The sequence below is a fragment of the Myotis brandtii genome, unplaced genomic scaffold (assembly GCF_000412655.1).
Source record: "Myotis brandtii unplaced genomic scaffold, ASM41265v1 scaffold419, whole genome shotgun sequence".
Classification (NCBI taxonomy): domain Eukaryota; kingdom Metazoa; phylum Chordata; class Mammalia; order Chiroptera; family Vespertilionidae; genus Myotis; species Myotis brandtii.
The window spans coordinates 618,162-644,376 of record NW_005366075.1 but is presented as its reverse complement, the minus strand read 5'-3'; the positions used below and the strand labels follow the sequence as shown (position 1 = coordinate 644,376).

Genomic DNA, 26,215 nt, shown 5'->3' with positions numbered 1-26,215 from the left:
AGTGCACAAATGTCGTGCACCAGGCCTCTAGTAACAACTATAAATATATATGCACTAACAGCAGAACACCAAAATATATGAAGCATACATTGATAGGGTTGAAGGGAAAAATAAAAAGTAACACAATTTTCATAGGAGATTTCAATACCCACTTTAAATAATATATGGATCAACCGGACCAAAGATGAATAAGAATAGAGGATTTGGAAAACATTGTAGATCATTTAGACCTTGTAGATATACACAGAACACTCTACCCAATAATAGCAGGATACACATTCTTCTCAAGCACACACACAGAATGCTCTCCAGGGTGGATCACATGTTAGGCCACAAAACAAGTTCTAACAAATTTAAGATTGAAATCATGCCAAGTATCTTTTTCAACCATGATAGTATGAAACTAAAAATCACTAATAGGAGAAAAATGGGAAAATTCACATATACATGCAAATTAAACAACACATTCTTGAACAATCAGTGGGTCAAAGAAGAATCACAAGGGATATTGGAAAATATCTTGAGACAAATGAAAACAAAAAAAACATTATACCAAAAATGATAGGGTGCAGGAAACAGTACTAGGAGGAAAATATATAGTAGTAAATGCCTTCATTAAAAAAGAAGAAAGATCTCAAATAAACAGCCTAAGTTTATACCTCAAGAAACTAGGAAAATAAGAACAAACAAAATCCAAAGGTAGCAGAAGGAATAAAATAATAAAGACTAGAGCAGAAATAAACTAAAGAATAGAAAAACAATAGAAAAAAATCAAAGATGAATATTGAGGCAAAAAAAAACAACACAAACAAATTACCACCCTTAATGAAATACTAGCAAACCAACTTCAATAATGCATAAAAACAGATTATGTACAATGACCAAGTGGGGTTTATTCTTAGCATGCAAGGATGGTTCAACATACAAAAATCAATCAATATAATATACCATATTAACAGGATGATGGACAATACCACATAATTTCAATTGATACAGAAAAACAGTTTGATAAAATTCAATACCCTTTCATGATAAGAACATTCAGCAAACTAGGAATACAAGGAAATTACCTCAACATAATAAAGAACATATGTGAAGAGCCCACAGCTAACATCATACTCAATGGTGAAAGACTGAAAGCTTCTAAATCAGGAACAACGCGAGGATACCCTCTCTCACCACTTTTCATCATAGTACTGGACCTCTTAGCCAGAGCAATTAGACAAGACAGAAATAAAAGGCATCTAAATTTAGAAGAAAAACATAAAACTTCCTCTGTTTGTAGATGATAAGATTTTATATGTAGAAAACCCCAAAGATTCTACAGAAAACTATTAAAATTGATAAATTCAGTAAAGTTGCAGTATACAAAAAATCAACATTCAAACATCAGATATGTTTCTATGCACTAACAATGAGCAATTCAAAAAGAAAATTTTTTTAAAAATCCCATTTACAATTGCCTCAAAACAGACAAAATACCAAGGAATAAACTCAGTCAAGGAGATATACACTGCAAACTACAACTCATTGGTGAAAGAAATTAAATGAAGACCTGGAGGGTGGGTAGGGGCTGGGAGGAGGAATGGGAGATATCTGTAATACTATCAACAATAAAAAATACATTTAAAGAGAAAAAATTAAATGACACAAATAGATGAAAAGGTATCCTATGTTCATGGACTGGAAGACTTAATGTTTGTACTACCCAAAGCAGTCCATACTACCCAAAAATAAATGTTAAAGAGATTCAGTTATTTTTCTTTTGCAGAAGTCGGAAAAAGCATCCTAAAATTCATGTAGAACCTTAAAGCACATAAATAGCCAAAACAATATTGAAAAACAAAGCGTAAGGCCTCACACTTCCTGATTTAAAAACATTACAAAGCTACAGTCATCAAAAGTTTGGTACTGACATAGAACCAGACATAGATACATGGCAAGAATAGCAATGAAGTTGCAAAAACATATCCATAATATGTCCTTACTTACATGAAAATTTAAAACACTCAAAACAATACATACTTATAAAGTGAAAGTCTTGAAGCTAGGCCAAAGGATCCGCTTCTGGGGAGTGGAAGAAGGGATGGGAGCAGGGTGTTTCAACTGTAAATGAAACATTTTATTTCTTTAAAATATCATATAAACATATTAATAAAATGTTACTGCAAAGTCTGAGCAATGGGTACATATAAGGTAGGGCAGAAGTAGGTTTACATTTGTTCATATTGAAAATAATACAATAATTAATAAATAATACAAGAATAAACTTTCGCATACTCACAACTGCAAACCTACTTTTGCCCCACCCTGTAGTTGATATAGTCGTTCTCTGTTTTTCTGTACATCATCAATATTTTAGAATTAAACTTTTAAAAACTACAATGTAGTGTTACCTAATAAAATATTGAAAATGAAAAGGTAATACTCATTTTCTCATTTTTGGACAGAAGAAGACAGTAGTTCAGAAAGGCGTCCAAATTCCACTGACCATAATCAGGAGATCCTGATGGAAGATATTAGCTGAAATGTCCTTGATGCTGAAAACTTTCATTTGTGCCAGATTGGGCCATTTTGGGGGACAAGTTCATTCCTAAATTCATCACTGTTTCTTCATGAAGGATGTTTATTTTTCAAAAACAGTATGGACAAGTTCCATGGTGAGGAGCACAATCTCCTGAAGGTGCCCATGTTGGCACCCCACTGACAGTAGCAGCAAGGATAAAGTGGCAGTTAACTTGGTGAATAGTTGAAGACATTCTTAGTCAAAGCAAAACTGTGATGTAGTTAGTAAAATTTTTAACAAATTTACCAAGAATATGAGATGTCTGTGCTAGTAGAACGTTCTCTGCACACTGGCACATCTGATACATTCCTAATTTGCTGTAATTGATGTTTACTATGGAGTCCTTTGCTTCTTTAGAAATAATTTTAGAATTCAACAAGATAAATTTCTTGCGGGGTTTTTTTTTTGTTTGTTTGTTTTTTTGGTGTTTTATTTTTTTTTAATGTATTTAGCCCACATATAGTTTTAAGAGAAATTCAATCTCTTGGATTAGGTTCAATTATTCTTATCAAAAGATTGAATTTAAAAAACAATTTGATACCCAGCATACATTTGAGTCTCTTTATGAGCTTCTAAAATCTTATTTTTAAGACATAAAGCCAGGAAGCTCTGTTCTCCATCCATAAAAGAACCTGGATCTGTAAAAGCTTGTGCAAGACTCAGAACTCTGTAAGTCCACAATTCTCTAGTGACTTACTAGTATAAATTCAACCAATGTATGCTCATGTCTCACATAAAAAACTGATTTTATGAAATCCGGTAGTAGAATGCATCATGATAACATTTGAAAGAGCTACTAAACATACTGGAGCCATTATAGTTGTTGCTGTTATAGTTATAATAATTAAAATATGTATTAATAATATATAAATCTATTCTATATACCTGAAGTTATCTATACTTTTATATATATACTAGAGGCCTGTTGCACGAAAAGATTCGTGCAATAGGCCTTTCCTTCCCCTGGCTGCCGGCACCGGTTTTCCTCCGGCACCTGGGACCCAGGCCTTCGCTCCGGCCGGAGCCACCTTCAAGCCTTCGCTGCTCCGGCCGGAGCCGTCTTCAGTCTTCGCTCCACTGCTTTGCGCCTCTGTATGCAATTAACCACCATCTTGCTGATTAGCCAATGGGAGGTGTAGCGAAGGTACGGTCAATTACCATGTTTGTAATTGGTTTTTACAAACAATTACCATGTAATTGTAATTACAAACAATTACCATGTTTGTAATTGATTTCAGAGGGGAAGGGAGAGGGAGAGAGAAACATCAATGATGAGAGAGAATCAGTGATTGGCTGCCTCCTGCAAGTCCCCTACTCGGGATTGAGCAGCAACCCAGGCATGTGCCCTTGACCAGAATCGAACCCAGGACCCTTCAGTCCACAGGGCAATGCTCTGTTCACTAAGCCAAACCAGCCAGGGCTTATCTGTACATTTTTAAGGTTTAAAAATAAAAAATGTTGAGTCAGAATACTGCATAGGTCAAACTACTTCTTGTACACTTGACTCTCCAGATACTTCCATTATTTATGACACTTGAATTTCATCATTACTTTCTTTCCACAAGTATGACCATAAGTGTTCAAGCAGCCAAGAGGCCCCCGAACTTAAACCCCTTATAAACAAGGCTACAGTATTTTTCTTTCTCTTTTTTAATAGAGGGCATTCATACATTTTTTCACTTTTCGCCACTCAGATGTTTAAAGTTCATTTCAAAAGATTCAAAAGCCTGATAGAAAGTATAGAAATTAATCTTATAACTTTGATACATAAATTGTCAGAGGAACAAAAAAAACAACAAACAAACAGGAAAATCTGTTTAGTTTCTTTTTGCATTATTTTTAAAGCCCTGATATATGGTCTTGTCATAGCATTTTAAATAGAATTTCACTTACCACCAAGTAAAATCAACAATTCAGTGACAGAATGTTTAAACTCTCTCTTGTTCTTTGCTACACACCATCCAGAAGGAGCGGCATCCTGGCCTCTCTGAACATCGTCAGTGTATCATGTGGTTCTGTGTTTTGGCAGCTCCAGTGCACCCACGTGGGGAGGGTGTTTCCAGCTGCCTGTGGTTGCCGTTGAGCCTTCTGCAGTCGAATTCTTGTGCAGATATCATTTGGAAGTGCTGCTCTGGCTGTCAATCAAGACCTAATGCTCAGTGTAATCCAGTCTGTAAAGCACCACATGGCTCCTGTGGAGTTGGATCTCCGTGCTGCAGACCAAAAGGAGCCATGAGGGCCATGAGCACGTGGAAGCCAATCAGATTCCCAGTTGGCCTACCTGCATTTTGGTAGAACCAAGAATTACCTAAGTTTACATAAGACTTTAGAATTTCTCCAGGAAAGTTATCTTGGACCTGTTTCACCCCAATTGGGAGATACAATCAGCAGCCTTCTTCTGATTGATAAATGCCCTGTTGCCAAGGTCATCTTTTCCACCCACCCAGTCACCAGTGATAGTTGCTGACGCTCCTTCTTTCTTTTAAGAGAGTGAGAGAGAAGTTGCACTTGTTAGTAGTCATTTAGAGAGGAGGACTGATAAATCAAGGCAGAAGGACAAGACCAATACACTCTCCCTGCTTCTTTATTTCAGAGTTCTGGATTTGTTACGAGCACACATAACTCTCAAACACTCATCTCTCACACACATATACAACAACAATAACAACTTTCCCCCTCTCCTAGCCCACCCAGTAAACTCATATTCCAAAAATTTAAGGTATTTACAACTCAAGCTCAATATGTCTTTTTGTCACAACTTAGATGATGGACTCAAAAACATTCATTTAGGTGGAAAAACTACTTTGATAGTGAGTTAGAGAAAGATGTTAGAGCACTGTGGAAGGTAAATGTTGAAGAGACTCAGTTATTTAGGTAAGTGGTAAAGAACAAGAAGTGGATTTTAGAGAAGGTGAATATTTGAGGAGAAAAGACAAACTGTTTATACATAAGAAAATTATTGTGTAGTTTGAAAAAATTATCTGAGATTTTTACTGTTGATTATCAAGAAAATAATATAGCTGAACTAGCAATTTATAGGAATTCATTAATAAAATATAATTCCATCATGTTTCCTTAAAATACAGGTTGTCCCCAAAAATGTATACTCACTTTAACAGCTGATAACTCAATTTTGAAATGTATTATATACTTTTATTTTAAAATGAAATGTATTTTAATAAACACTGCCTTTATAATTATTCAAAGTGTGTGTATACATTTTTGAGGACACTCTATATTGAGATTATGACTAGAGATCAAAATCTGGTTCTGGGATTGCTACTGAAGTAGTGTAGAGCAGCACTTTTCAAACTTGAGTGTGCAGAGGAATACCCAGGGAAATGGCCTCACCCCCAGGGATGCTGCTGTGCTGATTTGAAGAAATATACTTTGAGACTTTGAGTAGTTCCGATGTAGAAAACTTGGACAGATCCTGAAGACCCAAGTGCATGACCTGTGAGAAATGGCAGCTCTCATAATCTAATCAGGAGAGAATAAGATGAAAATGTAATGTGAGAAACTAAGCCAAGTGATGAAGCACACACATGAATGTCCTAGCATTCACTTCATACTCCCAACTTCTAGAAATGACAGGAAATTTTAACAAATACTGTATATAATACTGTAAAATGGGCTTGGGAGTGTGCTTTTGATGACCCACAGATTATGAGAAAAGTTTACAATAGATGACGGGATATATCTGAAGGAAAATAGCACAACCCAAAAAGCTTGCAAGAGAGGACTACTGCAAAAGATAGAAATCACTTTGGGGGTGGACTCAAGGAGTAGGAGGATACCTGGCAGCCCACAAGATAACCTGTTGAGCTACAGTAGTAGCGGCCAGCTGGCAAGATCCTCATACACTCCTCCTTAGTCCCTATCTCCGGAGAGAAACAACAGAGGTGTTCTGTTTCCAGCAAAAAGAGGGAGGACACTTTAGTGGAGAAGCAAGCAACAAATGGCTATCCCAGGAGTTGAAGCATGGAACAAACTGCCAAATCTCAGAGGGACTAGATTAGGGAGAGATTAACCGGGGAATTTATCTGCATATAAGATGGAGTAGGAAGTTCCAGGAATCTACCTCTTCACCTTGACAAAAAATTTACTGAGAGAATCTGTCTATATATATAAAAGGGTAAGTGTCCATCCAACCAGTAGCTATGATATGCACTGACCGCCAGGGGGCAGGTGCTCAACACAGGAGCTGCCATGACACGCACTGGCCATTTAAAAATAAACGGCACCACGGACCTGGCACCAGCAAAGCAACACTCGGCTACCCCCAAGGGGGACACAGGCCCCGCCACCACCCCTGAGCAACACCCCACCAAATCATAGCCAACGCTGCCAAGACCCCATGGCACAAAATGCAGCCCACAGCCCAGCCCAGAAACAGTCACTGTGGGCTCCAGGTCACATAGCAATGCCTGGCTTCCTCTCCCTAGCGACTAGCCTCCTTGGAGTTCCCTCAGCCCAGGAACACAACTTGCTGTATAGCCAGGTGCAAACATATTAGGCTTTAACCAAATGTCTGTGAAGCGTTTTCCCATGCCTCATCTCATTTGATCCTCACAGAAGTCCTGGAGTAGGTAGATAGGAGACTCGGTGGAATCCTATTTTCTTTTCATTAGCCGGAAAATGGAGATTTAGAAAGTTTAGAAACTTGACCCGACAGAAAAGAAGTAAGAAATGGTGGACCTTGAAAATGACTTCAGGTTTTCTCACTGTGCAGAATGTCGTCAAACACTGCTGCAGTTAAATATTTTACCCTTTGTTTTCCCTGTGTGATCTACAATAATAATCTGCTTTGTGTTAATATTTACTACTGTGTTGCTGACAATAATCTGAAAGAGAAGTTGGGGTGCTTCACTGGGCTGGAAATAGTTTACATCAGAAAGCAGGTCTAATTAAGCAAGTTTATTCGCTATATATAAAAGGCTAAGTTGACTCACGCATGCATGATACATATAAAGCTCTTGCTGGCGCCAATTGCAGGCGTGTGTTTAGATCTGTCATTGTCAATCATAAATTTGGTTGACATTTCTCTTATAGAGAAAGGGCGAATAGCAATAATAAAATATTTCTTCTAATTAATTTCCTTTCAATGTGCACGAATCCGTGCACCAGGCCACTAGTGTAATATAAAAAAGTAGAAACCAATAAAAATAAAGAAAAAGATTATTCAAAGAAAAGAAACTCAAATAAATTAATATCGATTTCTCCATGAAAATAAAGGTAGTGTATTCATTAAACAAGAACAGGGTGCTATTTTTAAAAAAGAAGGAGCATCCATAGGATAAAAAAGGTTTTTGGAAATTAAGAGTGGTGATGAAAAACATAATAAAAGGACTGGAAAATAAAATTGAATAATTCTTTCCAAATCTTGAGCAAAAAGACTAAGAGATGAAACATCAAGTAGAAAAGATACTGTCCAGGAAGCTCAATATCTAAAAAATTAGAGTTCCCAGAAAGAGAGGGCAGAGAAAAGAATGGATAGAAATCATCAAAGAAATAATTCAAGAGAACTTTCCTGATTTAAAGTCCACTGAGTGCCCAGCACAGTGAATAAAAATAAGTCCATACCAAGATACCTCATTGTAAAACTTCAAAGAGCATATCCAAAGCCTCGAAGGGGTAAACAGGACTTACAAATATAAGGATTACAATTCATAATAGCATGGGACTTCTAAAGAACAACACTGAAGCTCAAGGACATAGCACCACACTTTCACACTTCTGTAGAACAGTTTCCAGAATTCTACACTCAACTGAAGAATCAACCAAATGTGAGAGGAAAATAAAGATATTTTCAGACACACAAGATCTCAAATACTTTACCTCTCATGTATCTTTTCCTACATGAGAAGAATGAACCAAGAAAGAAGATATGGGATCCTGGAGAGACGTGCAGGAAATTCACAGGATGGAGATCCCAAAACAATAACTGCACAGTGGGAGTCAAAAACAACCTGTCCAGAATGGAACAGGTCAAAATGTTCTAAGAAAAATGTATTTAAGAAGATGAAAATGGTAGAAACTCAGATATGTCTGAATATATTGCAAGAAGATTATACATTTGGGTGGAAGTTTGGGGTTAAAATAATCATTGCAAGGAAAAAATGAGCAAACAGTCCAAATAACAAGTCATTAAACCCAAGAGAAACAGCATTGATATTAAGGAATGAGTTGGGCCTCCAAGATCATAATATGGGGATGGGAGTGCTCTGCAAAAGCTACTGTTTTTCATAAGCTTTGAAAACTGTTTGACTATTTAAAACAGTTGCATCTATAAGTTTGATAAAAATAAAAAGTAAGTTAAAAAGAAATCCCAGGCTCTTCCAGTAGTCTACAAAAGCCTGACTTCCTCAGGCCCTCCCACATTCACTGTGGTCTGACAACCTCAGCCTCCTTGCTATATTCAGACACTCATCGCCTTTACATTTGCTTTGTATCTGCCTGCAACGTTTTCCTTTCAGATATGTACATGGTTTGTTCATACACTTTCTTTAGATTTCTGATCAAATATTTCCTTCAGTAAGTCCCTGCCCTCCTTGACCCCTCAGTGTGCTTTACTTTACACCATGGCACTTGATATCATCTGGCATTTTATTCTCTCCATTACTAGGCTTTGTCTTTGCTCTTGTGTCTCGAACACTTGCAAACAACCTTGAATATAGTAAGTGTATAATACTAAATACACTAATTTAAAAACAAATTCACTGAAGAGGAAATACCAGTGGGCAACAAACATTAATAATCTAGAAAATTATCAGGAAAGTGCACATGAAAGCAATGGGATAATTTTGCCCAGATTAGCAAGAAATAAAAATCCTATATAATAAAGGGCTAATATGCAAATGGTCATCACACCATCATGCTGTAATGACCCATCAGCAGGGACCTGAGGCTGTGCCCCCCACCCGGTGGGGCTTGATGGGGGTGGGGCCAGCCGGGTCTGGGTCTCGCATGATTTCGAGGCGTGCGTGGGTTGGCGGGCACTTGACTCTGGGTCCCGCAGCATGCCCCAGACTCTGACAGGAGGGAGATTTTCATATACATTTTACTAATTTTCTTTCATCTCTGACACTTCTATTATAGAGAAAGGGTCACTGGCAAGAGTGGAAAAGTAAACTGGTAGTCTTTTGGAATGCAATCTACTACACAAATATTTACATGAGACATAGATAGGCACATGCAAGGATGGGGACCCCTGCAGCAGTGTTTATAATAGTGAACAACTGGAAGCAAGCTCAGTGCCTATAAATAAGGATGTTGTTAAATTATAGCACTCACATGCTCTTTTAATAATAGGCAGCAAGTAAAATGAAGGACAGCTGTAAGTTCCACTGTGATTCCATTTGTGTTTCACAAAACATAAGACCACAGATTTGTGATTATATATATTCCTAGAAAAACATCTAATTGCATATATTTCAAACTTTCATTTTATTGCTTTCTAGTTCTTTTCTTATCTATTTCTTGAGCATGTAATATGTATAAGGTGTTGTCCCTACATGCTAGGAATAGAGCAGTGAGCAAAATAGAAAAAATGTGCCTGCCCTTACAGAGCTAATGTCGTAGCAGGAAGAAACAGACCATGAACACTAAACAATTAGATACATTATAGTACTCTGAAGAAAAGTAAAACAGGGTGAACAAGATAGGACTTACACAGTGAACTGGGAGGGCTCTTGCTATATTAAACTGCTGACCGGTGGAACTTTCTGTTCTAAATTTGCACTGTCCAATACTGTAAGCCATTAGCCTCATGTAACTGTTGAACACAGAGGAATGGGATTTTAAATTTTATTTCATTTCAATAAATTTAAATTGCCACATATGCTGATTGCTTCCATATTGGTCAGTGCATTTGTATGGGATGGTCAGGGAAACCCTCACATGAAGCAGCATTGGAGCTCAGACCTGTATGACGTGAAGGAGCTAGCCATGTGTTCCAACAGGACCTTACCTGTGTGGGTGGAGACCTGTACAGCTGGAGCAGAGCAGGCAAGGGTAAGAGTGGGGGGAAATGAAGCCAGAGAAACAGAAGGGGCCCACCATGGAGGGCTTTCGTGGCTAGTATGAGACTGCTTATTCTGTGTGAGTTGGGACGCCATTGCAAAGCTTTGAGCAGACAAGCGAAGTGATCTGTATGTTTAAAGATTTGCTGGAACTGTTCTGATGATAAACAGTGGGGGATATGCAGAAGCAGGGAGAAAGTTAGGAGGTTCCTACTGTAACCCAGACTGGGAGTGATAGTGAATTAGGGGGTAGCAATGGAAGTGTTGAGAGGTAGTCAGATGAATAGACAGTATTTACTGCTGGATCAGATGAGGGGCATAAGAGAAAGGGAGCTATCAAGAATGGACTTCAAGGGTTTTGGCTTGAGCAAATGAGAGAGGAAGCACAGGGTAAGAGAACATTTGGGGAAGGAATTCAAGAGTTCTGTTTTGTGCAGGGTAACTTGGAGATGAATATGTGGGTCCTAGAGCACATTGTCTGAAACATTGCTGAAGGTAGAAATGGCAGAACTGAAGCTGCCCTGCTTTGGGTACATCACAAAAAGGCAGGGTTCTTTGGAAAAGATGATAATGCCGGGGAAAATAGGTATCAGGAAAAGAGGAAGGCCAAATACAAGATGGACTGATTCCATAGAAGAAGGTATGAGTCTGCAGGAGCTGAGCAGGACTTTTGAGGGCAGGGCACTGTGGATACTACTCATTCATAGGGTTGCCAGGAGTCAGAGCCAACTCAGTGGCATTAAAACATAAGTTGGAGCCCGGCCAGTGTGGCTCCGGGGTTGAGCGTTGATCTTTTTACCAGGAGGTCACGGTTTGGTTCGATTCCCAGTCAGGGCACATGCCTGGGTTGCAAGCTCAATTCCCAGTAGGGGACATGCAGGAGGCAGCCAGTCAATGATTCTCATCATTGATGTTTCTCTCTCTCTCTCCCTCTCCCTTCCTCTCTGAGATCAATTTAAAAATGTATATTTTTAAAAGATTAAAAAAACCACACACATTAGAGGTGCCCATAGTGGAGTTATGACAAAGTCCTGAAAATAAGTAATGTTAAAATGAGAACTGCAGATGGGTTTCTTTCTAGAGAAGTGAGTAACAAAAGAGCATTCACAGATGGTGTTAGGATGGTCCTCTTTATGGCGGGGCAGAGCAAGTCACTGTCATCAGCCTGCTCAGCATGAAGATGTTACATGTCTTTAATTACACGTGGCTCTAAGATTGGCTAATTATTTCTTATTTTATTTTACTATGTAGAATGGCTCCTGAACGAGTAAGGTCCCTATCACGAGTTTGTATCCCACTTGTTACTCTGCCTGATTTTGAACCACTGGTGGAAGCTCTGCTCACCTACCATGGCCATGAACCTCAGGAAATGCTCTGGCCTGAGTTCTTCGATGCTGTAAATGAGGCCTTTTTGCTGTAAGTGATGTCCGTTTATCCTCTCACCCAACCTTGTTTTTTCCTTTTCTTAATTTCTGCAGTATGTTGGAAATGCAGTTTTCAGATGTTTATGTCTCAGTATCCACTTTATGTTCTTAAAAATTATTAGGATACCAGGGAGCTTTGTTAACATGTGGGTTATATCTGTCAATATTTACCATATTTGAAATTAAAAGAAAATTTAAAAATATTTTACTTCATTTAAAAATAACAAAAAATTGATTGCATGTTAACACAAATAGCATATTTTTATTAAAAACAATGACCTTTTCGCTTAGCATAATACTCTATAGGAGCAAAATAAGCCAGTCAGAGAAGACAAATATCAACTGATCTCACTTATATGTGGAATCTAATGAAGAAAATAAACTGATAAACAAAACAGATCCAGAGATATTGAAAGAGGCAACAGACTGACATATTTCAGAAGGGGGGTGGGATGGGAAGAGATTAAACAAGGAACTTTTATGCATATATGCAAAGCCCATGGACAAACAGTGCAGGGAAGGCCTGGAGAGGGAGTGGGAGTGGGGTGGAGAAGGTCAAAGGGGGAAAAAAGAGGACATTTGTAATACTTCTATAATAATAAAAGCATAATATGCAAATTGACTGACCGGACAACCTTCCGGATGAAGCCGAGGCTGTGAGGGCCGAGGCAGCCGGGGCTGTGAAGGCCTACTCTTGCACGAATTTCGTCCATCAGGCCTCTAGTTCAATAACAAAGTTAAAGAATAACAATGACCTTTTCCAAGCAAAATGTTGTTTAACAAGAGGGGCATTGTTTTACATTTTTGTACATCTCTTTTATTGTCTAACTTAAAAGGAGGTAGCTGGGTCCTCATGTATGTTTCTGTATTCTGTTTGGTGTGATATGTTGTCTTGGTTGAAGTATATGAAGAAAATCTAGCCTCATACAGACATATAGTTGGAAAAGGCAGGAGTATTTAATAGATATCTCAGAACACTGGATATTCTCCTTGCAAACTTCACCAAAATTTGAAAATGGTGGTTTTTTTTTAAGTTAGTTGTAATGTAGAATATAAAATTGTATCAATGAGCTTTTTATACTGATACATTAAAAACCTACTGGTGTGTCTTGCACTGTTAGTGGGTTTTTGTCCAAGCAGGACGTTGTAGCTCTGTTCATGGTTCATTGGGAAAATACTGGTTCATTGTTACGGAGATGTCCCCAACATTGACATGTTTTGATTTACAGTATCAAAACTTACATTAATTAATTTCTGCCACCACCAGTCTCATCAGGAATGTCTTTAAGTATTGGGAAGCTGTCAAGCTCATGTTGACAAAAATGAATTTTCCAAGATTCTAATTTCTTTTTTTTAATTTTTTTATTGTTGACAGTATTCCCCCATGTCCCCCTTCCTTTGTTCCCCTCCACTCAGCCCCTACATCACCCCAGGCCTTCACCACACTATTGTCTTTGTCCATGGGCAGTGCATATAAGTTCTTTGGTTATTTTTCTCAAATTTATCATTGGCTACAAATATTGAAGTTGTTGTACTTGAAGTACTTAGTGTTCATTAATTTTTGAGAAAGATGTGCAAATACTCAAGTCTAAACAACCATTGTTTGTCTGCCAGCTATTCTTGGAAATTTCCATTTTAAAAAGGCTAGTCATCTCACAGCTCAAACACTTGTGCAAGTGCTTTTCCTTTAGACAACCATAATTTTTTGTTGTTATGTAACAGAAGTGCTTTATGCATACATTTTTTTATTGCAGAAGGGCCACCACCTTCATGTCACATAAGTACCATTTCTTCTTTGCAGTGAGAACATCTAAGTTCTCTCTTAGTGACTTTCAAGTGTTGAGTACAGTGTCATTACCTATAATCACCATGCTGTACATTGGGTCCCCAGAACTTACTCATCTTATACATGGAAGTTTGTATACTCTTTGACCAACCCCTCCCCATTCCCCCAGCCTCCAGTCCCTGGTAATCATCATTCTAGTCTGTTTCTATGAGTTCAGATTTTTTAGATTCCACATAAAGTGATATCATATGGGTTTTGTGTTTCTCTGTCTGCCTTAATGCCCTCGTAGGTCTATCCATGTTGCCACAAATGAGAGGATTTCCTTTTTTGTGGCTGAATAATATTTTATTGTGTATACATATACATATATATAATATAGATATCACATCTTTTTTTATTCATTCATCCATTGATGGATACTTAGGTTGTTTCCATATCTTGACCATTGTGAAAAATGCTGCAATAAACGAGGGAGTACAGATATCTTTTTGATAATTCTGTTTTCACTTCCTTTTTGTATATGTATATATACCCGGAAGTGTGATTTTTGGTTCATATGGTAGTTCTATTAAATTTTTTAAAATATTTTTTTAATTGATTTCAGAGAGGAAGGGAGAGAGAGAGAGAAACATCAATGATAAGAGAGAATCACTGATTGGCTGCCTCCTGCACGCCTCCACTGGGGATTGAGCTCACGACCCAGGCATGTGCCCTGACTGAGAATCGAACTATGACCTCCTTGCTCATAGGTCGATGCCCAATCACTGAGCCATGCCGGCCAGGCTATTTTTAATTTTTGAGGAATCTCCATACTGTTTTCCATAGCAGCTGCACCAGTTTGCATTCCCAGTAACTGTGCCGAAGGATTTGCTTTACTCCATATTCTCACCAGCATTTGTTATTTCTTGTCTTTTTTATGATAGTCATCCAATAGTCATCAAATAGAAGTGAGACGATATCTCATTGTAGTTTGATTTGCATTTCCCAGATGATAAGTTGTGTTTAGCACCTTTCATGTATCTGTTGGGCATTTATTTGCATGTGTTTTTGTGGAAAGGTCTATTCAGTTACTCTGCCCATTTTTAATCAGATTATTTTCTATTGAGTTATGTGAGTTCTCTATATATTTTGGATATTAATTTGTTATCAGATATATGGTATGCAGATATTTTCTTTCATTCCATAGGTTGCCTTTTATAGAAGCTTTTGCTCTGCATACATTTTTTAGTTTGATGTAGTCCCACTTGTTTATTTTGGCTTTTGTTGCCTTTGATTTTGGTGTAAAATCAAAAAAATCATTGCCAAGACCAATGCTAAGGAGCTTATCCTCTCTATTTTCTTCTAGGAGTTTTATGGTTTCAGGTCTTATATTCTGTTCTTTAGTCCATTTTGAGTTGATTTTGCATATGGTATAACGTAGGGGTCCAGTTTTATTCTTTTGCATGTGGCTATTCAGTTTTCCCAATACCATTTATTGAAGTAACTGTCTTTTTTTTTTTTTTTTTTTGTAGAAAGGAAGGGAGAGGGAGAAAGGTGAGAGAGATAGAAACATTAATCAGCTGCCTCTGGCATACCGCCTACCGGGGATCAAGCCTGCAACCCAGGCATGTGCCCTGACTGGATTGAACCAGCGATCTCCTGGTGCATGGGTCAGTGCTCAACCACTGACCTACACCAGCCGGGCTCAACTGTCTTTTTCCTATTGCATACTCTAGGCTCTTTTTTTTTTTAACTTAACCATTTACGCGTGGGTTTATTTCTGTTCCACTGATCTATGTATGTGTTTTAATGCCAATGCCATAAGGTTTGATTATTATAGCTTTTTTAGCAATCTTTTTTAAAAATATATTTTTATTGATTTCAGAGAGGAAGGGAGAGGGAGAGAAAGATAGAAACATCAATGATGAGAAAGAATCATTAACTAGCTGCCTCCTGCACGCCCCACACCAGTGATCGAGCTCGAAACCCAGGCATATGCCCTGACTGGGAATCGAACCATGACCTCTTGGTTCATAGATCAACACTCAACCACTGAGCCAGGCCAGTTGGGCAGTATAGCTTTTTAATAGAGTTTGAAATCAGAAAGTATCTGTCTCCAGCTTTGTTCTTCTTTCTCAAGATTGCTTTGGCTTTTAGGGCTCTTCTGTGGTTCCATACAAATTTTAGGATTTTTTTTTCTGTTTTTGTGAAAAATTGAGTTAGAATTTTGATTGGGATTGCATTGAATCTGTAGATTGCTTTGAGGAGTATGGATATTTTAACATTAATTTTTCCAATCCATGAGCGTGGAATGTCTTTCCATTTATTTGTGTCTTCATCAATTTCTTTCATCAGTGTCATAGTTTTCAGTTGGAAGATTGTTCACCTCCTAGATATTTTATTCTTTTTTATGAAATTGCAAATGGTAATTTAAAAAAATTTTTTTCAGGTAGTTTATCATTAATGTATAAAAACACAGCTATTGTTTTGTCTATTGATTTTATATCCTACAACTTTAATGAATTTGTTTATTAGTTGTAACAGTTTTTGGTGGATTCCTTAGGATTTTATATATTCTGTAATATTCTGTCATCTAGAAATAGAGACAGTTTTACTTCTCCCTTTGAGAACTGAATGCCTTTTTTTTTCTCTTTCTAATATCTCCAGCCAGGTCTTCCAGTACTGTGATGAATAAAAGTAGTGAGAGTAACTGTCCATCTTGTTCTTGATCTTTGAGGAAAAGCTTTTAGTTTTTCATCATTGAGTGTGATGTCAGCTGTCAGATATGGCCTTTATTATGTTGAAGTACATTTCCTCTACACCTGCTTTGTTGAGAGTTTTTATCGTGAATGGATGTTGAATTTTGTTCAGTGTTTTTTTGCTTCATCTTTTCAAAAGATATGACCTTTTTACCCTTAATTTTGTTCATGTATACCACATTGATTCATTTGCAGATGTTGAACCATCCTTTTATGCTAGGAATACATCCTCTTGGTCCTTAAATTAGGTTCCTGGACCCAGTGTGTGTGTGTGTGTGTGTGTGTAGGCTTCCTCGCAACAACAAGCAATTTTCAGACACCAACAGGGTGTCCAGTAATTCAGCTCAATTTTCACACTATACACCTGGAGATTGCATCAGATTCCACAGGTAAATGGCTCAATGCTACAAGACTGCCCTCCACTTCAGATGCTAATCACAAACCCAGGTTATTATTTGTACTTCTGACCAACCGGCTTTAAATTGGGGGTTCTGCTGACGCCCTATAACTCAGGATACCAATCACAGGTCCAGGTTATAACTCATACTTCTGACTAACAGGCTATAAATCAGATGTTCCCATGACCCCTCCTTGGGTTTGATTAATTTGCTACAATGGCTCACAGTAAAATATTTTCTTGAGATTACCAGTTTATTATAAAGGATATAACTCAGGAATAGCCATGTGGAAGCGGTGCATGGACAAAGGGTATAGAGCTTCCATCACCTCTCCAGGTGCCATTCTCCCTAAATCTCTACTTGTCCACCAACCTGGAAGCTCTCCTTTTGGACTTTTATGGACGCTTCATTAATAGGTATAATGGATGCAGTCCTTGGCCATTGGTGATTGATTCAACCTCTGGCCTCTCTTCCCTCCTGGAGGTCAGGGGGATGGGACTGAAAGTTCAGACCCTCTAGTCAGATGGTTGGTTCTCCTGGCAACTAGCCCCCATCTGTAGGTGAAATCCAAAAGTCACCTCATTGACATAACAAGAGACACCTTGACAGATCTCATCACTTGGAAAATTTCAAATTTCACTTGGTCATGGCCCCCACAGGTTCCTTGTCTGATGTATGTGTTACTTAGAAGTATATTATTGAATCTCCATGTCATTGGGATTTCCAATTTTTCTTTCTGTTATTCATTTCTAGTTAAATTCTGTTGTGGTCTGAGAGCAAACTTTGTTTGATTTCTGTTCTTTCAAATTGGTTAAGGTATGTTGAATAGCCCAGAATGTGGTCTATTTTTGGTGAATGTTCCATGTAAAGCTTAAGGAAACTGTATATTCTGCTGTGGTTGGAAGAAGAAATCTGTAGATGGCAGTTATACCCAGTTATATCTCAATTATGATAGTGGATTCATTTATTTGCCTTTGTGATTCTATTAGTTTTTTCCTCATATAATTTGACATTCTGTTGTTAAGCATATACAAGTTAAGGATTTTCATATCTTCTTTGAAAATTGACCCCTTTATCATTATTTAATGAGCTTCTTTATTGCTGATAAGTTTTCTTGCTTTGTTTAAAATTAATATCGCCATTTTTGCTTTCTTTTGATTCGTGTTAGCATGGTATATTTTTATCCATCCACTTACTTTAATCTATGTGTGTCTTTATATTTAACATGGGTTTCTTATAGACAAGGTGTAGTTGGGTCTTGTTTTTTAATCCACTTTGTTAATCTCAGTCATTTAAAAAAATGTATTGATTAATTTGAGAGAGAGAGAGAGAGAGAGAGAGAGAGAGAGAGAGAGAGAGAAAGAGAGAGAAAGAGAGATCAGTTTATTGTTCCACTTATTTACACATTTATTGGTTGATTCTAGTTTGTGCCCTGACCAGGGACTGAATCTACAACCTTGGTGTATGGGGATGACACTCTAACCAACCGAGCTATCTGGCCTGGGCAAAATACAAGTTTTTATTTTGTCTTCAGGTTGTCCCTCTTTGATGTTCTTTATGTAGATCTGAGTTTCTGACCTATATTATTTTCCTTCCCTCTAAAGAACTTCTTTTGACATTTCTTGAAAGGCAGTTAGGTCTACTAGCAACAAATACTCTCAATTTTGTTAGCCTCTGAAAAATCTTTGTTTCTTCTTCACATTTGAAGAATAATTTTGCAGGGCACAGAATTCTACATGGTGCTTTTGCCCCCTTAGCACTTTAAATATTTCATTCTACTCTCTTCTTGCTTACATGGTCTCTGAGAAGTTGGAGGTAATTTATGTTTGTTCCTCTGTATGTAAGTTTTTTTTTTTCTTTTGGCTTCTTTCAGGATTTTTCTTTGTCTTTGATTTTTTTTTGTAATTTCAAAATGATATGCCTCAGTGTAGTGCTCTGGCATTTATCCTGCTCGGTGTTCCATAAGCTTCCTGGAAGTGTGATTTGGTATTTGATGTTAATTTGGGAAAATTCTCAGTCATTATTGTTTCGAATATTTCTTTATTTCTTTCTCTTTCTTCTTCTGTTACATCCATTGCATGTATGTTACATCTTTTGTAGTTGTCCACATTCGTTGACTATTCTATTTTGGGGATTTTTTCCGTCTTTGTTCTCTTTGCTTTTTGGTTTTCAGGATTTCCATTGATAGGTCCTGTAGTTCTGAGATTCTTTCCTCAGTTAAGCTACTAGTAAGTCCATCAGAAGCGTTCTTCATTCCTATTACAGTGTTTTTTATCTGTAGTATATTTTGGGGGATGGATTTCCATCTTTCTGCTTACATTACCCATCTGTTCTTATATATTGTCTGTTTTATCTATTAGAGCCCTTTGCATATTAATTACAGAGGTTTTTTTAAGTAATCATGACTAACATTTATTGATTGCTTTATGTTTCAGGAGGTGTTCTAAGGGTTTTTCATATAATATCTCATTACAGCTTCACAACAATCCTATGAGGGAGTTACTATTTTTTTTTTAAGATAAAATAGGTATCTAACATTATGTAAGTTTCAGGTGTATAGCATCCTATATAATAAAAGGCTAATATGCAAATTGACCAAGAGGTGGAACTACAGGTCACTATGACACACACTGACCACCAGGGGGCAGACGCTCAACACAGGAGCTGCCCCCTGGTGGTCAGTGCACTCCCACATGGGAAGTGCCGCTCAGCCAGAAGCTGAGCTCATGGTTAGTGAGTACAGCAGTGGTGGCAGGATCCTCTCCTGCCTCTGCAGCAGTGCTAAGGATGTCTGACTGACAGTTTAGGCCCGCTCCCCCCGGGCCTAAGCCGTCAGTCAGACATCCCCTGAGGGCTCCCGGACTGCAAGAGGGTGCAGGCCAGGCTGAGGGACCCACCCCCCCCAAGTGCACAAATTTTGTGCACTGGGCCCGGTTCATGAAATTCGTGAATGGGGGAGGGTGTCCCTCAGCCTGGTCTGCACCCTCTCCAATCTGGGATACCTCTCACAATCCAGGACTGCTGGCTCCCAACCGCTCGCCTGCCTGCCTGCCTGATTGTCCCTAACTGCTTCTGCCTGCCAGCCTGATCGCCCCCTAACTGCTCCCCTGCCAGCCTGATTGACGCCTAACTGCTCCCCTGCCAGCTTGATCACCCACAACTGCCCTCCCCTGCCAGCCCGATCGCCCACAACTGCCCTCCTCTGCCAGCCCGATGGCCCCCAAATGCCCCCCCTGCCAGCCCTATGGCCCACAACTACCCTCCCCTGCTGGCCCTATCGCCCACAACTGCCCTCCCCTGCCGGCCTGGTCACCCACAACTGCCCTCCCCTGCCAGCCCGATGGCCCCCAACTGCCCTCCCCTGCCAGCCCCATGGCCCACAACTGCCCTCCCCTGCTGGCCCTATTGCCCACAACTGCCCTCCCCTGACGGCCCGATTGCCCACTACCCTCCCCTGCCACAACCCGCCTCCTCCGCGCAAGGCAACAGAGACGCCGGGACCGGCCTCCTCTGTACCGAGCAGAGCTTCAGGACCCCCAGGCCTCACTACACGGAGTGGCCATTGGGCCCTGCCTCTGCTGTGCACATGGCCATCTTGTGGTGGCCATCTTGTGATGACGTTGCGTGCAAGGGCATGAGGACCACCTAGGCTTTTATTAGTATAGACTAGAGGCCCAATGCACAAAATTCCTGCAAGGGGGCTCAGCCCTCGCAGCTGTGGTGGCCTGCCTCGGCCCTCACAGCTGTGGCTTCGTCCGGAAAGTTGTTTGGCTGTCCGGTCTAATTAGCATATTATACTTTTATTATTATAGATGTGATATTTGTATACACTACATAATGATCACCACTATAAGTCTAGTTACTATCCATCACCAACATTTGATCATCTTCACCTATTTTACCTACCCACAAAATCCTTCCCCTCTGGTAACCACGAATCTGTTCTACCTGTGAGTTGTTTTTGGTTTTTGTTTGTTGAGTTATTTTGTTTTTTAGATTCCACATATAAGTGAAGTCATATGGTATTTGTCTTTCTCTGTCTAACTTATTTCACTTAACATAAACCCTAAAAGTTCATCCATGTTGTCGCAAATGGAAAGATTTTCTTCTTTTTTATTGATAAGTAGTATTCCATTGTGTTAGTGTGTGTGCGCGTGAGTGCGCACGTGCGCGCACTTGTGTGTGTGTGTGTGTGTGTGTGTGTGTGTGTGTGTGTGTATCACATCTTCTTTATGCATTCATCCATGGGTGGACACTTAGGTTATTTTCATATCTTGGCTATACTTCAGTGAACATAGTGGTGCATATATCTTTTCAAATTAGTTTATTCATATTCTTTAGATAATTATCCAGAAATGGAAAAATTGGATCATATGGTAATTCTATTCTTAATTTTTTTAGGACTCTCCATACTGTTTTCAACTCATACAACTCAACAACAAAAAAACAAACAACCCAATTAAAAAATTGGTGCCCAGCTGGTGTGGCTCAGTGTTTGAGTGTTGACCCATGAACCAAGAGATCACTGGTTTGATTCCCAGTCAGGGCACCTGCCTGGGTTGCAGGCTCAGTCCCCGCCCCCAATGGATAATGTTTCACTCTTATCAATGTTTCTATCTCTCTATCCCTCTCCCTTCCTCTCTAAAAATCAATAAAGGAAAAAAATTTTTTTTAATTGGCAGGGGATCTGAATAGACATTTTTCCAAAGAAGGCATACAGATGGCCAATATGAAAAGCTGTTCAACATTACTAATTTTCAACAAAATGCCAAATTTCTGACCATCGAGTTATTAAATTCTTTGAAATATCTTGTCAGTTTTTGGGCATGGTAAACATCCTTACAGAATGTGGAAAATATATAAAATACTCCAAGTTTACAAAAGTAAACTTGAACAAATAGGAAGATATAGTGTTCTTGGTCAGGTGCATAAAAAGCCTAAACATTATAAAGATGCCAGTCCTCCCTCAGTTAATCTGCCACCTTGAGTGTGATAAAATGTGCAACCATCCTCCTAAACTCCTGCCCCCTTAAGGTGCTCCTTTCATCAAATACTCCATTTCTGTATGTAGTTGGGCTATTTTGTTAAAGTATCTCAGTAGACTTTAAAATATGTTTTGTACATTTCTCATTCCTGAAGTTTTATTGTGTCTTTTGTTTTGTTTCTTGGCTGTCATAAGCAGCTCTTCTTCTCACCTTCAGGTTGATTTTTATTACAGTGTTACATTCGGAAAGTGCTCAACCTCAGAACCACTGTCGTCCTGTCACTCAGAGGAGTGCTTAGTGCAGGGTATTTGTCTTTGTTCATATCACTCTCAACAATTGGAATGCATATTGTAATTTTGTCTTTTATGAAGTGTTGTAGTCCAGGAATTTGTTAAGGTGAGATTTAGAAAGAGAAATAGAAAGTTAAATCATTTGATTATTTTTTGAAATCAGAACATAATTTTCATGATTAAAATGTAAAGTCTTTTTTTCTAACTACTCTAAACCTCTGTTAGAATTTACCCAGTAAGTCAGTCATCTTTGCTGTTTATGTAAGACATTGAGTAAAAATTCATTTGAAAAACCTGCCTATTATGATAGGTGTGATTCCCCTGCTTGTGCCCTCAATCATTTACCTGAGTACACACTGCAGGTTACAGTGTGTAAGCTCTACCATAGCTTACATTTTCCACACTCCAAACAGTTTTTCAAAGTATTTACTTTTAAGTAAAATGCTCTTTGCCTTTCACCTTTGCAGCTCTATTTCTGATTTATTTAGTAATGCATTTTATTGAAAAACTAGAGGCCCGATGCATGAAATTCATGCAAGGGGCTCGGCCCTCACAGCCCTGGCTGCCTCGGCCCTCAAGGCCCCAGCTGCCTTGCCGACTGGTCGTTCCGGAAGGTTGTTCCGCTGTCTGGTCTAATTAAAATATTAGCTCTTTATTATATAGGATATGATCTTAGCATCCAGTATTTCCAACCTTACTTTTTCATCAAGCATTGAATTAAAAGGAAGAGGGAGATTGGCCCTCCACTTCCTCTGTGAAACCCCAAAACTATTTTAGAAATTATTGGCGAGGAAAAGAGATGCTTAGAGAATAGCCACTCTTACTCTACCCACAATGCTCAGATGGAAAGCAGAGGCAGCGGTTCCATGACCAGGTCTGAACTCCTTGCTATTTATTTTACTTGTGATAACACATTCTCCCTCAGCAACTAATAAAAGTTATTCAGTTTGGAATTCCATACAGAACAGACTGTCCAGAAATGCTGGGTGGTCTTCAACTTGTCCAACTCTAATGGCTTCAGCTCAGCAAGTCCCCTAAGCAGTGGCGTAAGAGCTGGAGCCTCTCCATGGACACATTCCGTAGATGGAGCATCCTGGCCACATGTTGACACAGGACGGCTGATTCAGTCACTCAGGAGTAAATACCACCCCACCCCCAACGCCTGCCTTCCCCTGGCCCCTGGAGTTGTTCCCCAAATGTGCTGCCTGGTCATTTAGAAACCAAATACTTTTTTTGACCACTGTGCCTGCCCTGTGTTTAGCCTTCCAACTGTTTCCCACAATACACCAGTGGAATTTCATCTGTTTTACAATTGGCTGAGTGTCTTTGGCCTTGGCTTCTAAACGCAGTCATGTCTTTTCAGAAACGGGTTGCCTGTATTCTTTTAAGCAACAGATGCATGCCCCTCTGTGTAGTTTATATAACCTAGGGAATTTTTTACTTCTTGGCCTAAATGTCAAACCTAACTTTAGAGTCTCTCCCTGGGATTGCCATCATACCATCTGCAGACAGCAGAGTGTGTAAAACCTTCCTGGGAGGGCTGCTGGGATCCTTTCTCAAGTCTGTGGAGTACAAGTAATTCCACAAGACATGTCCTCTAAAGCAAATCTATATCCATTGCTTCAAAAATATTGAGAAGTTTGGACTGGATAGAGTATTTTTTTTTTCTATACGCTGGAATGAATGAGCCAGTGAACAAATGAAAGAAAGAATGGGTGCATGGCTGACCAACCAACAGACGTTATGGGGTAACCGTGAGTGTTAAGTAGGGTAACTATGCAGTTGTAAATTGTGGAACATGAAACTTTTGAGAGTGAAACAGGGCGCCTTTTATAATTACGGTGAGATGGCAGATATACACTTGCCCCGGGCACACTGGGACGTGTTTAAGTGGGTCCAAAGCCTGTGATGTGCTTAGCACACTGCCTGGCCCACAGAGTAAACAGCCAGTAACTGTTAACAGTTGTTGTTATTGACTTTGATAAAAAGTTGTTATTTTTTATAATGTTTTGTTAGCTTTCTCAAGCTTATATCTTTTCTTCCTAATGAAAACGTCATGGAACTAAGGCCAGATGTAAGCTAAATTCCAATGCTGAAAGAGCTAATAATACAGCCTCCAAAGATGCTTAAAAGAAAACAAAAGGAATTGCAAGAAAAACCTAACCTTCAACCAAGCTTCTAGTTCTGTGTTTTTTCAGCTCAGATGAGAAAAATCAGGCTTTACATGTCAAATAATATAGGTGAATGTCTAAGTGAAGAAAGGCTAGTGTAATTTCAAAAACAGAAAGTTAGCAAAGTAGTAGTAACTGAAACTCCCATTTCTACTTATTCATTTACTAGAGGCCCGGTGCACAAAATCATGCACTTGGGGGGTGTCCCTCAGTCCAGCCTGTGCCCTCTAGCAGTCCAGGAGCCCTTGGGGGATGTCTGACTGCTGCTTAGGTGGGAGAGGCTCCTGCCACCGCCACTGTGCTCACCAGCTGTGAGACCAGCTTCTGGCTGAGTGGCGCTCCCCCTGTGGGAGCACACTGACCACCAGTGGGGAGCTCCTGCATTGAGCGTCTGCCTCCTGGTGGTCAGGGCACATCTTAGTGACTGGTCGTTCTATCTTTCGGTCAATTTGCATATTAGCCTTTTATTATATAGGATTGAGACTTCCTGACTTTTTAAAAATCTTAATAAGACAGTCATAAAATTAGTCATTGCAAAGTTTACTTTTCAAGTAAAAACCTGCTGGTATTGATTGTAAGAGATAGTCCAGTGTGTTTGGGCTTGGACATATCCTTCGCTTGGTGTAGTTGCTCTTTGCTTAGAGAAGTGACTTTTCTGCAGGTTTAAGTGATAATGATGGCACAGTTTCCTCAGTTTAATATACAAGGGTGGGCAAAAGTAGGTGTACAGCTGTACATATGGAGAAATATATAATGGAAAAATAAATAAGAATAAATGTTAGTGTACTCAGGACTATAAACCTACTTTTGCCCACCCTTGTACATGCTACATCAGGTTTTAATGGATATATACCTTTGAGATCTGATAGCAAGTATTCTTTCCAGTTTCTTGGAATTAAGTACTTCTCCAGAGAAGCTGGTCTCAATTTGTGTGGGCTTCTCCGGCAGACGAGGTGGTCCTTGATCTCTCTGGTTTAGAAAAGTGAAGAACTACAGGTGTTTGTCTCATCCAAGGAGGCCCTTCTCCTCCCCCGCCTCTCGGACAGCTTTGGAACCCATTTCCACAGAAGGCACACTCTCATCAGGAACCTTTCTTACAAAGAACCAGATCCCACATTCTAGTTTTTTATTGTAGCTATAAAAAGCACTTGGTGATAAAATTAGCTGGACTGATTCCTTTACCTACTATCTCCTTTTGCAGAGGATGGGACCAATGATTGCCTCACTAAGTTGAGTATTTCAGGGAAACAAAGTACAGTTTTCTTTTTTTAATGTATTTTTATTTATTTCAGAGAGGAAAGGAGAGGGAAAGAGAGATAGATACAACAATGATGAAAGAAAATCAGTGATCAGTTGCCTTCTGCACACTCCACACTAGGGATCAAGCCAGTAATCTAAACATGTGCCCCGACCAGGAATTGAACTGTGACCTTGTGGTTTATAGGAGGATGCTCAACCCCTGAGCCATGCCGGCCAGGCTTATCTCCTTTTCTTGCCTAATTGCTTGGGCTGGGGCTTCCAATACTGTGTTGAATAAAAGTGGTGAGAGTGGGCATCCTTGTCTTGCTCCTGATCTTAGAGGAAAAGTTTTCAGCTTTTCACCATTGAGTATGGTATTGTCCTCTATGGCTTTTATTATGTTGAGGAAATATGAGTGTTTTAAATGGGAGGACAGGCCCTGTATTTATTCATCCTTAACCCCCCTCCAGCTGGCACAGTATTCCCCATATGGTTGGTGTTCACCTGATAGTTGATAAATGTGGACTTTATCTCCAGAATATGGGATTGACCTTCGCGTCCTAAGGACTGCCCCCTGCTACTCAGTGCCCCACACAC

At 39.2% G+C, this 26,215-nt stretch overlaps 1 protein-coding gene across 1 annotated transcript in view; it reads left to right on the top strand.

Moving 5' to 3' along the window:
- Positions 1-26,215, top strand: part of FANCC (Fanconi anemia, complementation group C) — a 259,948-nt gene that overhangs the window by 191,771 nt on the left and 41,962 nt on the right. The window contains exon 9 of the mRNA XM_014545688.1: positions 11,839-12,003. Coding sequence (XP_014401174.1) covers positions 11,839-12,003 — 165 coding nt within the window. The remainder of the gene's footprint in view (positions 1-11,838; positions 12,004-26,215) is intronic.